General features: G+C 32.4%; 1 protein-coding gene across 3 annotated transcripts in view; it reads left to right on the top strand.

Moving 5' to 3' along the window:
* LOC130622135 (elongator complex protein 2-like) overlaps positions 1–14455 on the top strand; it is an 81138-nt gene that overhangs the window by 5126 nt on the left and 61557 nt on the right. For 2 of the 3 annotated variants that reach the window (XM_057437548.1, XM_057437547.1), the window contains exons 2-3: positions 1890–1974; positions 11100–11158. In XM_057437548.1, the coding sequence (XP_057293531.1) occupies positions 1890–1974; positions 11100–11158 (144 nt within the window). Of the gene's footprint in view, positions 1–1889; positions 1975–11099; positions 11159–14455 lie in introns of those variants that run through there. The other variant, XM_057437549.1, reaches the window with a different exon arrangement.

The following is a 14455-nucleotide window of genomic DNA, read 5'->3' as shown; positions in this document are numbered from 1 at the left end:
GTACAAGACATGTATTCTCGGTACCCTGCTATAGAGGTCGTTCACGCCACATCTGCACAATCAGTACTGCTGGCCATGGATCGCATTTTTTTCCTTTTTGGAATTCCGGAATATCTAGGGTCAGATAACGGCCCGCCTTATAGTAGCACAACATTTGCAAGCTATGCCAAATACATGGGATTCAAGCATGGTCCGCAAATACCCTTGGCACCATGGACGAATGGCATGGTAGAGAACTTTATGCACAATCTCAAGAAGCTCTTGCAAACGTCCTGACACCTGAAACACCTGAACTGGAGACACGAATTACAGCGTTTACTGCGGGCATATCGGGGCACTCCACATACAGTGACAGGTCACAGTCCAGCAGAGGTTTTATTCAATGGCAGACAATACAGAACCCGGTTGCCTGCAGCACGCCGCGCTGAAAGGCCAAAGTTCCACACCGAAATATCAGCCAAGCAGGAGGCAAGGCAAACCTCGATGAAAAAATATGCAGACCGAAAAGCATATGTTGCAGAGAGTGAGCTACAAGTGGGTGATTGGGTTATGCCAAAAGCAACAAAAGAAGAGCGATACGCCCTACTGTGGAACCCCACATCGCATTATCAAAAAGGTTGGGGGCAGAGTCACTGCAGAGTGGGATGGACATGTCATCACACGGCATAGCACCTTCTTTAAGAAAATTCCTAATCACCCAGGGAAAGAAAGGAGTCAGAAACTATTCATGAAATCGACATCTGTAGCAGACTGCGATATACCACCGTTAACCTGTGAAGGAGAAGCGGACAAAGACGCAGTAACCAGTGAAGATGAAAGTATGCAAACTGTGGAGTATGAAGAAGAGGAAGAAGATCTACACGTGAAAGAACGAAGCCATCTAAGCTAACAGAAGACGAAGTAGATCTCCCAGAGTCTTTGAAATAAAAAGGGGAGTAATGTAGTGTCGGAGACTGCATATATACAGACTGTTCTATATTTGTATATATAAGGCACAGAATGAAGTGTATATAGTCTCTTTGTATTTAACTATATTACGAGACACACATGTTATTTCTTGTCCTGCTGGTATCTCTCAGTTTCCAAGTTATTTGGCCTCACAACTTTAGGTGCACTATAATGGCTTCATTAATTTAATAGAAGATATTCATGTTAAAGTAGTGTTATTGACATCACGCTGTAACGTCAGAAAATTTAACATATTAGACATGCATTTTTCGGCAACATCAAAGAAAATTGAACATATCCACTTTGCCTGTTACAGACAGACACACACATAGTTAGCGTATTATTATATAGATTATTATTCTTTCGTCATTATTCTTGCATAAAACATTAAAAAATAATTAAAAAGACAATATTCTTAAATTAAAAAATGTGTTCATGAAAACAAAATCACTTTTCTTAATTTTCTTTAGAGCAATTTTTGCCTACATAATATATATGGGAAGAACAAAGAACAATAAAAAGCAAGAATGAGAACAAAAACTATATAAACTTTTGCAATTGCCTCTTAAAAAACCGATGTGTGGAAATTTTATGAAAATATAGCCAATCAAGAAGTGGAACAAAGATTTCGTATTTTTTCATGGAGTATGCAAAACTCTGTATCAGAGTTTTAGTTTTAAACTCTGGAAACTTGTAGCATAGAGAAGTTAATAAAAAAAATTTTAGGAAGCTTTCAACAATAACTTCAGAAATTCTTATATACTAGTCGTTAGCCCGAGGAAAAAATCCACGGGTTCGCCCGCCTTTTTTATACCGCATTGCATGCGTCTCGCTACTCGCGCAGCTAAGCTACCATTTTGCGTGACAGACAGACAGACGTGTACGGGTATTTTAATATATAGATACAGAAAAAATTATGAAATGTTTTCTTTGTTTTTTAGGACAATGTTTATGCTGGAAAAATAGTTCATGTATTAAATGGTCATAAAGGAGAAGTTTACTGTGTACAATGGTTGAGTGAAAATGGTAAGGGATACTCTCCACAATTGTTTTAAAAATAATGGTTTCAATTTGTATAATATTTTATTCTCCACATGATTTTGAAACCAATATTAAAAATTGGTGAATTAAAATCGTTTTGTAGTTGTTTCCAAATAGTTTCTAATTTATTTACCGTTTCAAAAAAATTTAAATTGATTTGTTTCAACACAATTATTATTTGATTCAGTTCAAATTGTTTCAAAATTGCTTCCAATAAACACATGTTAATTACACATCGTTAATTTCAAAAGAAATTAACTATCAAATTTTGTAAATATCTGCACAAAATTAACAAAACAAAAAAGTGAAAAGATCACAGTGGATCGTTTAATAACAATTAAAATGGAATCAATAAAGTGAAAAAATTGTCATAGCTTAAATCATGAAAACGGCATAGTACAGTACTGGAATCAGGACGCCTAACATCGTGGATCTTGTATCATGCGCGTCGCTCACGATTCACGATGCTGTCGTGATGGTTAAAGTTTTTAGCATAATGAAGGTTGCGATCCATCGTGGGGTCGACTTTCACGATGCATCGTGACTTTTGCGATCCATATCGCGACCATCATGATACATCTTTAAACATTATAAAAATCACTTAATTATTGTCATGAGAGAATAGCGCAATTAAATATGAATAATTGTTTTTTGTTTTTTTTTTAAATCAAAAATATTTTCGTTGTCGTAAGCTTTTTTCTTGTTTAGACTCTAACTTATTTAGTTGTTCCACGGGCCCGCCTGAACCTAACTTTCACGATAATAAAAATATCAACAAACAAACATTTTCTTATCCCATCTCGCGAAAAAAAAGATTATGAATGTCGTAACACCTTCCTTCGTTATGAAATAAATAAATAATTTTAATGTCGCAAAAGACTTTAAATATTGTCAACTAAACTAAGTCCATAAAACTTTTTTGCACTTAAATATTAATTTTCTTATAAGACTGCGCAAAAAACATTAAAAGAACACTTAACTTTTTTATTATATTAAATTTTGTGTTTTATTATTTTAAGTGGGAAAATAATAACTTGCTGTATAAGTTTCGAAACAGCCTAAGTAAAACCTGCTGTATATCTTTCAAAACAACACAGGTATATTCTGTATAACTTTCCAAACAGCACAAGAATAATTCTTGCTGTACAGCTTTCAAAACAACACAAAAAAACTTGCTGCATAACTTTTGAAAACAAGTTTTTTACATGCAAGTATTTTTATCTTTTCACCTTGAGTACTTCTTACATTTTTTTAGTGAGACAAATTATTATTATTTTTCCTTCGTAACTAAAAAATATAAACTGCGTGCATTATGCAAAAATACGTAGAAAACGGTTGTCGTAACACCCTCCTCTGTTGTTATTTTTTTATTATTATTTTGTTGTTGTTCCGACAATACATTCTTATTTTTCCGTGAACTTTTATTAAACCGGACATTCGCTAATTTAACATTCGCTAATACAAGCAAAACATACATAGAAAAATATGCTTGTCGTAACACCCTCCTCCGTTGTTGTTTTTATTTTTTGTTGTTCCGAGTATTTATGCATTCTCAATAAAATTATTTTTATTTCGCCTACCAACAGACTGTAAACTACTATCTACTTCGCGCATAGAACAAGTAATTAAGTTGGAGTCACCTTATTTTTAAAATCCAATTTCTAATAAAAATACAAGATGCAAAAGAATTTTTAAATGTAAAAAAACAAAAAACAAAGACACAAAATTAGCAATACACATCTATTGTTTAATATTTTTAATGTTATTCGTGATCCATCACGACAATCTCGATTAATAGTGACGATCGCGATAGCATCGTTATTTTTTTATGCATCGCTACTATCGCGAAGCTCTTTGTTAACATTTTTTCTATCGCGATGGTCACGATAGGATCGCGGTTCGTTTGTGTCGCGCATGATACGCGCTCACGATGTTAGGTGTCCTGATTCCAGTACTGTATAAAGTGAAAAAGATCATTGTAGGTCTTTTAAAAACGGTCAAAACAGCATTGTAGAAAGTGAAAACATGGCTGTAGATTGTTTAAAAATCATGAAAACAGGATTGAAAAGATCGCTCTGTCTCTTTAATAATAGCCCTATTCTGTGCTATGTTGCAGAAAAACAAATACACAGACTATTTTAATACCGTACGGAGGAGATTCCATTTTGTTTTCCTGCTTTTACTACATTTGGTGCGAATTTATCAATAAATCAACCAATCAGCAAGTCTTAAATTTTGTTGCCTGCGTTTTCCTTTTGTTAAGTTATTTTTGTCTGCGTTATTAGCACATTGGCACTTTCAACTTTTTTACGCTCTGGCAAATCAGTTTAAGAAGATGCAAGCAACCGAATCCTGGTTGTGGTCGCTGTTACGTTTGTAGGTCTCTTAACTGTTTGCTTTATTTTTTTAAGTTTGCGATACTTCTAAGATTACTATTCGCGTATTAACAAGATTACAGGTTTTTTGAACTATTTTCCAGGAATTTTTGTTTTTTGTTTTTTTGTTTACCTAACAGACAAGCTATAGCTACCCAGCCACCCACTAAAGCTTTGTATTAGTTTTCTTTGTTATTTATGTTTCCACAGGTTAAGATTAATTTATTGTCACATTGTCTAGCCTCATATAAATGTTAGACAAACCAATTTTAAGATTTTGGCTACAACGGAAGATTATAAGGGAGCATAAAGGCCGGCTGGCCTTATTTATTTCTATTTTTTTAAAGTATTTATTTGTATTAGAAGGTATGGTTATCTACCTAGCTTTTTAGCTTCCTCTGAAAAAAAAGTGAAAGTAGCCAAATAAAGTTTGGCTACAACAAAATTCTTAATAATTCTTATGCTAAATGAAATTAGGTAGCTACACCTTTAATTACTGTTATGAAACTTATTCCGGAAAGTAAAATTGCTTAGTAATTTTTTAACTGGGTATTGATGGGCTGTTTCCTGTATTTCTTTTTAAATCGAAGTTTTCTACTTATGTGCGACATGGTTTCCCTGTACTAAGCACTCAGCCTGATGTTAACGACTATTAAAACCATTATTGCGCGCCTTTAGGGATGTGCAAAATTTTTTACCGGTACTGAATACTTAACCCGTTGTTACGATTAACTTTTAAACTTTCACTTTATTTTCCAAAATAAAATAATATTGACCAACCGTTTCACTATGACGGAGTAACAACGGGTTGTAAACTGTGTTTTTATTTTGGCTTAAGTTGTGGAATACTGTATTTTGACAATATATTACACCGGAAACACCATAATGTTGTGTTTGAGATTTATGACATACTGCATATACCTGTACTAAAGCGCTCCACTTGCATATGTAGCACAGTTTACGGTACTTATTAATCGCTTCACTGGGTGTTGAACCACAGGTAACACAGTTACTTGTGGCTTAATCTGGCATTTCAACGCTGGGTTTCAGGCTAGTATTGTACAGTCAAAATGGCATCGTTCAAAGCGAAAAAAATTGCCGTAGATCTTTGAAAATGATGAAAACTGGATCGTTAAAAGCTAAAAGATTGTCATACATTATTTTAAAAGAATGAGAGCGGGATTGTGGAAAGCAAAGAGCTTGCTGTAGACTGAAACTATAAATACACAATTTTGTGTCCTTTCAAAGAAATTAACAGTGCATAAATTTTTGTGACATTTTTCGAAGAATGTTTAAAAATAGTTTCACGTAACAAATTCATCACAATTTTATTTATTTTTTTAATTGCTTTGGGGAAACAATTTGTTTTAAAATTTATTTTGTAATTTATTTTAAATTTTGTTTGTAGATTCATTTTAAAATGGCTTTGAAATCGTTTCCAAATTGTTTCCAATTTGCTTCCACTTCATATCATTTTTGAGCTTAAAAAAACAAATAAATTACAATTGTTTCCAAATTGTTTCAAATCACTTCATGTTTATTTCATGAAACGATCTGTAAACGATTTTATATAAACCAGCCGTTTTGGCAGGAAGTTCTACGGCGTATAAGTGATTTATACCAAATCTTCCGTGGGGGAGCATTTGCTGTAGTTCTCAAAATTGGGCAGAAAAAATGATCACATTATTAATAATTAGTTATTTTCAACTGGCACAGCAAAAGACGAAAGAAAAATACGAAAGTACAAAAATGAGTTAAGTTTGTAAACACCGCTTTTTTGAAAACTACATATGAAACGTAAAAATCAATAAAAGCATTTTTGATTTATTTCGATTTTTTAAAATAATTTTAGCCTGTTGAAACTCCTTGTAAGCAAATACAAATCTAGCTTAAGGAATTTAGATCACAAAAAATAATAACAAACGACCATTGTAGCTTGGTGAAACTGGTGAAACCAACTGAACATAAATTAATAATTAAAAAAGATTTATTTGTAAAAATAATAGGTTTTTGTATCGTTCAACAGGGTAGTTCTGTTATCAACATTCAAAAACTAATAATTTACATATCACTACACTAGACTGGTACCCTTCCGTGCTTCAGTAGTCTCAATAGTAAAAACGGTGGCAAAAAAAGAAGTCCATTTTAAAGTTCTAACGGCTAAAGCCGTAGAACAAAAATGATGATACAATCTGGAAACGATCAATGATGGTGGAGATGGTCCCTTAATTATAATGTGTAATAAATGCTAACCATAACAAGATTGCACTTCGCATTTCGCAAAATACGATTTCAAAAAGTGGGGAAAAATTGAGATGCAATTTTTAGGATTTTCTTGCATTTATTCAAAGCAGAGTTTTGAAAAAAGACATTGCAAGTATTACCACGCCAAGTCGTTAAAATCTTTGAATCGACGTAAGAAACAACCATGATTAATTCTTATCCCCTGTACAAACACCCCCCTCTCTGACTCATGGGCACGGTGAGAAAAAACAGAAGTGCTCGGGGAGAAGTTAGCCAGTATACTTATGGAAATCAGTGAGGCAAAGCACATGCAGCACTAGGAAACTTTATGTAATACTTAGATATTACCATTAAAGGGAAACCAAGGTAAAAAAAAAATCTTACTAAAAAGATATTAAGGACATTGTATAACATCTGAATAAAATGTGAAAAAAAAATTATTAAAAACTTTATTCACGTTTCTTGTAATGACGTATAATGCAACCAATCAGGTTCGAGTATTTTTTGTGATGGAAAGGACCACCAATCAGGGTTCAGGCCGGGTTGCTTTGTGTTGAAAAATAATCCCAGGGGCTGTACCCGAAATATACAGTACCGATCGCGAGTAACTATACACGAGTATTAAACTACGGGTACGAGTAATTTCTTCCGTGGGTATTCCACGAGTACGCAACGAGTATAATGCGCGTACGAGTACGTCAAAAATACTCGCACATTTTTGCTACTGTACTCTCACAGTACTCGCTGGCGTGCGTGAAAGGCAAACGATATAATTAAACGAGAAACTGGCGGAGAATGCACTTGCAGCCAATATGCTTTTATGTTGGTGTTGGATTTATTGAAAAACACTATTTTTACATTGTTATTTTCTTTGTTCGTTAATTTTCTATGTTCAATAGTGAGTTGAAGCTGGCATTACGATTACATGCTAACACTTTAAGCCCTGGCGTTTTGTTGATTTACGATCGAATCAGAAGTCCCATTTGGAACCATGCCACAGGGACCTGACACTCCGAAGAGCCAGACAAGTCTAAACTGATTCGCGTTATATTCAACTCAACTGCGGGAAAGAATAAAGAATAAAGATCTCCTCACTCTCTCTAAAACACGATTCTGGAGATAAATTTTTCTTTTGTGTTGAATGTTATTCTAATCTAGCAAATCACATTGAGAATATTGAAATGATTTGCTTCTGGTAATAGAATAATATAGTTATATAAGTTATTGACATGTATTTCACAAGCTAGTGCCCAGGACTAAATTGATAAATGCTGTTAAAAAACAGTAAAAAAATGTAACAATTTAGTTTAAATGATACTCATTCTTTCTTTTCTTTTTTATATTCACTACTTTCAAACAACAGGTGCCCACAAAGTATGTAAAAAAAAATTAAAAATACAATTAATAAGACACATAAAACTTTGTCCTCCCCATTACTGCCGCTTATTTTATTATGCACACTATGATCGGTAAGATGAGAATGGATAATAAAATTATAAAAACATGAGAAAGAATCTTCTGTACATCGTTGTTACAGACGATCTGTAATAATTTATTATTTTGTTTATTTTTATGCATTTTAACTAGGACACGTTATTTTTTAATATAATATTTTTCAGATAAGAACATAAAGCTTCATAGAAACAAAATTTAGCGCTGAAATTTAGTGCTGAAATGCTCCTTTAAACTTTCAAAATGGCGAAATGCTGATAGCTATCAGCATTTTGCCATTATAATTATTAGCATTTATAATTAAATGCTATTTAAATGCTAATTATTAGCACTTATAATTTATGACAACCCATTTTGAAGTAATTACTCACTCAAAATTCGGGTGCATATCATTCTCACTGGATCCACATTTTTACTTTTGGTTACTTACAAAACAATAAAATTAAATGTGATTGGCTTAATTTAGTCTCCAGAGTTCATTGTTTAATTCATGCTTGCGAAGAAAAAGGAATAATGTTTGAATGTAGCAACAAAACATTTAGCTAGGAGAAAAAAGCATTTAGATAACAGATGTAAATAGCAAAGGGTTTCCTCGTCGGTGAGAAATTAACCATATAAATTCAAAGTTATAAAGAGCCATTACAGCAACGTATACATTTTTACGTAAACTAAAGAGAATTTGTTGCAACATAAAAAAAAAATATGTAAAATAAAATGTTATTTCTTACGACGCGAATACGAAGTAAAAGTTTTCACAATGTGAGCTATCGATACTGTACTCGCATGCGCAAGAGGCAATACTCGAGGGTATGGAGTAGTATACTCGCCGATTACTCGTACTCGTCTTGCACTTTACTCGGCATTTAATGTACCCGTACTCGTATACTTGTGTATAGTTACTCGCGATCGGGACTCTCTCACTTTTTGACACATTATGGTTAACACAAAATTATTTAAAAGTTATAAAAGTATTAAATAAGGTTACATTTAGGGTAAAGAGGCTATTTTCATACGGGACCCTAGTAGGTTGTATTGTTACTTCCTTTATTCTCCTCATATTTTACCCCCTTGTCATAAAAGCAGAATATGCTGTCGTAAACATAAAGTTTGTTTTCATGATGGCGTTTTCAGTGAGAGGAACTAGACAGGCATTTCTGTCATTGTAATGTTCTGATCTAATAAGCTTTTCTGAGTAAATTTGTCACATGAGCACATGAGTGATAGCCAGCTAGCTTCTTTATTTCCACTTACTTGAAATGTTGAGTATCATTTGACGTTGTAAAAATGTTGCAAAATATGTGGATGTATTTTGAAAGTGGCAAAATTAAGAACTTGATAGTGAAGCTGATATGATACTGAAAATGGAGTAGTATACAACCACTTGCATGTTAGATAAGAAGAACTTCACTGAACCCTGAACAATGAAGAAGCATCTTCTGTATTCTGTTTGTTGTAAGGTGGAACATTAATTAATAACCATCTCTGAAAGTTTAATAAAGCGATTTTCTGAGATATGGCATACATGTCGAATACAGCAATGTGTAGTTAATTTTCAAATTACATCTTGTGCACTTTTTATCGAATATGAAGTGCTATTTGGAATAAGGTACAACACACGTCCTTGTTTTTCAATCATAATTTATTACCATTGTTGAAATCATCCAATAGTTCAACATCCATATTCCAATACCATGGCAATGTAATAGCGATGGAAATAGCTTCATTAAAACTGAACAAGCAGACAAAGTTGTACTGTTAATTTCATTACATAGTTCAACATGTGTGTTCAAACACCTTGCCAATACAATTCCACTAGTCATAAACATCGATTACCAGACAAGCTTTAGTTTCATAAACTAGTATGTACACAAAATGGTGTTGACAACTGTCAGTTCTCGTATGTTGGAATTCGGTGCGTCATGTTGCAGGAAAGAAGTGCGTTTTCAGATCAAACTTCCAAACACTGATTTACCTGTATGCTGTTGTATCGTCGATGTAACTTGGAAAAAATTAACTAAAAATGAACAGCCACTATAAACTCTCAGTAAATGTTTAATCGATACTAAATGGATTAACAATCAACTAGTGAATGTTTTGCTTGTTTCAAATGTGTCATTTAAAGCCTACATTGTCACCCTGATGGCAAATTTTACCCTCTTAGTATCTTTCCCTCTATATGCATAGTGAAAATGTAATTTTGGACAGTATCCTCACGCACTTATTGGCACTATTCAAGAACATTTTTGACTTCAACTTAAGAATGTACAGAAGGTTCGATGGAAGTGGACGAACGCAAGCTACAAATCCGAAATCTTTAAGCCTGCAAGGGCTTTTTATTTTTTATTTTATTTGCCCCACAACCCATTATCAGGTTTAAAAATAATAAATAAATACAGTTAAACAGTTAAAAAGTTATACAAGTAGTATATAAATTATTCGCTATAAACACTACAAATATCAAAACAATTCACCACTCTTCTTTAACGGTGTATATACATAAATAACAAACAAAAACAGTCAAACAAACAAAATAGATAATAATTAAAAAAAGTATCAATAGGCTACAATATAATCACCCAAAGGTAGTTATATTTTTATGACCAGACTTATGATCGACTTATATCTTTACACTTTTAGTTGATTAATCATTAAATCTTTAAGTATTGTTAAATGGTACGTTGACTATTTGAGAGAAGGATGCTAGCATCATCCATGTTTAATTCACAACTCACAACATGTGATTTGCCACTGGACCATTTCATCAGTGTTCTCTAATGTGGTATAATATACTGCATACGACTTGTCAGGCCGACATAGCTTGCATTGCAACGTGGACAGTTAGCTTGATAAACAATACTGCTTTTGTAAGATTTTTTGACGAGTGGTTTTAACGAAGGTAGACAGGTTTTAGGTTTTTTACTGTTCTTTAAAGTTTCTTAATGTTGTTTTGTAGTTATTGTTTTTCTGTAATAAGCTTGTGCTGGCCTACTTTTTATAGGGTTGTTATTTTCATGTGTTATGAATTGTGTTCCAATTTAGAGCTGATATCTGGATCATCTGATAAAAGTATTATTGTATGGACAAGAAGAGATAAAACGGTTTGTATGGATATATGTATGTGGACTGTCATATAAAGGTTACTTGCATCTTTAAATTAAATTTCAGGTTTTTTTTCTTAAAAGTATTGATGAAGTTATGTCAGTAGTGCAGACAATCTGCTTAACCAGTGGTTTTGCAGCGATCAGTTATGCTATAGGTACGCTCCTATCACCAGACTGTAAAGTAGTTCTTCAAGGTGTAAAAGAAGCTGAAGTACACGCTGTGGATTTAAGACTAATTTCCATGCATGGAATATCCTATGGCAATTAGTTTTTTGTGGTTGGTTGTGGTTTTTTAGAATGACCATTACCACTACAGTGCATGACTGATTTTAAAAATACAAACATTTCACTCTCAAACATGAGAAGGTCGATCCTAGAATTTTAAACAAACTAAAGCAAATTAGAACTAAATTGTGACAGATTTGGGGAAAATGGTAACAACCTATAATACTTGTATTATTTTACTGTTTAGATCGGTAGTAAGACAAAAGGACTACGAGTAATACTGTTCAATGATTACAGGGAGATAATTAAAATTATTAAACTATAATTAAAAGATAAGGCTGGTATATTAAAGCAATATCGTGAGCTCTTCTTTTTAACAATTTTTGTGTCTTGTCCTGAACAATTATCTTTAAGTTAGAAACGTTTAAACTTGTGAACCTCAAACACGAGAATCTAGCAAAATAATTTTTTAGTAAATATGTAGCATGTTTTCGAATCATTTAAAAAATTTACTTCAATATCATCAAATTGATGGTAAAATAATATTGTTGTTTTGTCCTATTCTTTATTTTAAAAATTGTATAAACAAACAAAGTAGTTTTTATAGCCACAAGCCACTGTACGTTATTTGCTGTTAATCAGCTGTTTATTCATCTCATCCGGCAGACAATACTGATTGTGTGTTGGATGGAGAAATAGGCGATAAAGGGATCTTCGATCGTAACACGTTGCATAATTGGTTAATATTTTTATTTTTTCCTTAACATGATGTTTGAAACTCATTGACAGCAGAAACCTTGTTTTCTCAAGCCAACGATTATTTGTGGTTATTATTGTGGTTATTTTTGAAATGAACTGTAGTAATATAAAATTATCAAAATGGGGCTCAACACAGCTAAAGATATCATGGCATTCTTAATTAAAGCAGGCACACACAAATGTTCAATAATATTTCGCACAGTTTTGCCACAATTGATCCAATTTAATTCAAATTCTTTTTTTCTGGTTGAGAAAAACTTATGAAACAGTTACAAAGAAACATCAAAGAACAGTCTAAATTATGTTAAAAGTCGTTTAAGGAAGCGATTTAATTCGTTCCCACTTGCTTATCAGGAGACAAAATTACTTTCACAAGTTCCTTTGACGTTAATTTTACTTTCTCAAAGTTTGATCTAAAAAACAATAATAAAAAACACTTTGCAGCACTTTTTATACAGAAAGAACCAATTTCTGTAATTAACCAAATTTATTCACAGGTAATTTAAACTAGTAAATTTGTTACAACTGAGTTTTAAACCAATAAGATTAATTTTTTAATAATAGAAATATTTCTACAGATTTTTTAACCAATCAGATCATTTTAATAATAACAAATTTTTAACACATGAAATGAGATTTGACACATGAAATAACATATGAAAAGGAATTTTTTTGAAACTTTCTTTTCATAATGACTACCAAAGAAAAAAACATGTATATCTTCCGTTGAGGTTATTGCTATAGCAGCAACAGGAATAATGGTAGAAAAAAAGGGGTTGTGACTAGAAACAGAAAATATATGCTATCTTTGGTTTAAACAAAAGCTCAATTTCAATAGAAAAAACTTAACAAAAGTTAAACGTGTCCAACTTTTCAAAAAACTTATGAAACCAAAAAAAGTTGTACATCTTTCCTCTTTACATGGTAAGTTTTTCATCTAACATTTAAACGGTCCGTTTAAACTTACTGTGTTATTTAGCCTTTAGAAAAACAACAAACAAGAAGAGCACTCAAAGCCACAAATTTTTGACATGAAATATACATGGAAGCAAAAGTGTTCATGGTTAAATTTCACTTACTCTTGTCAAGGTTTTGTTCCTAATCAAGTCAAATTCCAGCGATCGCACACCAGAACAAAAAAACTTACCAAAAACTGATTGGTGGATTGAGAAATCTGAAACCTTTGACTATTTATGTCTATATTAACAAGAAAAGACTATTTACCAATACCGTTTATTCAATACCGTTATTATACCAGTAATTATTTTGGTTTTGCCAGTGAAAGTATGAAAGTTAATGGTTATACCGGTAATGTTAATTGTATAACCACAATAATGGTATTATTGATGATATGTGACATGGTTTGCGATTTTTGACCGTTTCATTATTATAACGCTGTTATAATGCCGTAATAACACTTCCACTTCAGCGTTAATTTAAGACTTTGATCTTCATTTTTAAAGCTTTAGAGGCGTTAAAACAACCAGCATTATAAAACTACCCTATTATGTTTTATTTTTAGCAGCGTTAACACTGCCCCACTTTCGAATTCCGTTAAACAAAATTCGATCATGAAACAATAACTTTGACTGTTCAATTTATTAATTTATTTTTCTTTCCAACTTACGACATTTTTGTTAGTGCGATTATATTAAGTTGTTATAAATTTATTTTATTTACAACAATGTGTAATGGTTCCATTTATGTTTATGCTTGTTCTAAAACATAGTAGCTACAAATGTTTTATTTCATCGATAATAATCTTGTCAAAAACACTGTTTGACATATCGTAAGATAAAAACAGGATAATAGAAAGCAAAAAGATCGCCGTAGATCGTTTAACAATCAGAAAAACGGGATTGTAAAAAGCAAAAAGATTGTTTAAATACGGTTATAACGGCATCATAGAAAGCGAAAAGATCGCTCTAGTTCATTTAAAAGTCATGAAAACAGGATCGTAGAAAACAAAAAGATCGCTGCAGATCGTTTAAAAATCATGAATACAACATCGTAATTGTAAAAAACAAGAAGATCACCATAGATCGTTAAAAATCATGAAAACTGCATCGTAGAAAGCAAAGAGATCGCCGTAGATCCTTTAAAAAACATGAAAATGAGATCATAGAAAGTGAAAAGATCGTTGTAGATCGTATAGTTTCACATAATAAATTTGTCATGTTTTTATTTGTATTTTAATTGCTTTGGGGAAACAAGTAGTTTCAGAACTTGTTTCGTGATTCGTTTCAAATTTTGTTTCTAGATTCGCTTTAATATGGTTTCGAAATCGTTTCCCAATCTTTTCCCATTCGC

This window comes from Hydractinia symbiolongicarpus, chromosome 12 (assembly GCF_029227915.1).
Source record: "Hydractinia symbiolongicarpus strain clone_291-10 chromosome 12, HSymV2.1, whole genome shotgun sequence".
In the NCBI taxonomy this organism is placed as follows: Eukaryota; Metazoa; Cnidaria; class Hydrozoa; order Anthoathecata; family Hydractiniidae; genus Hydractinia; species Hydractinia symbiolongicarpus.
The sequence above is the reverse complement of the archived record's forward strand: the minus strand, read 5'-3'. Positions and strand labels throughout refer to the sequence as shown.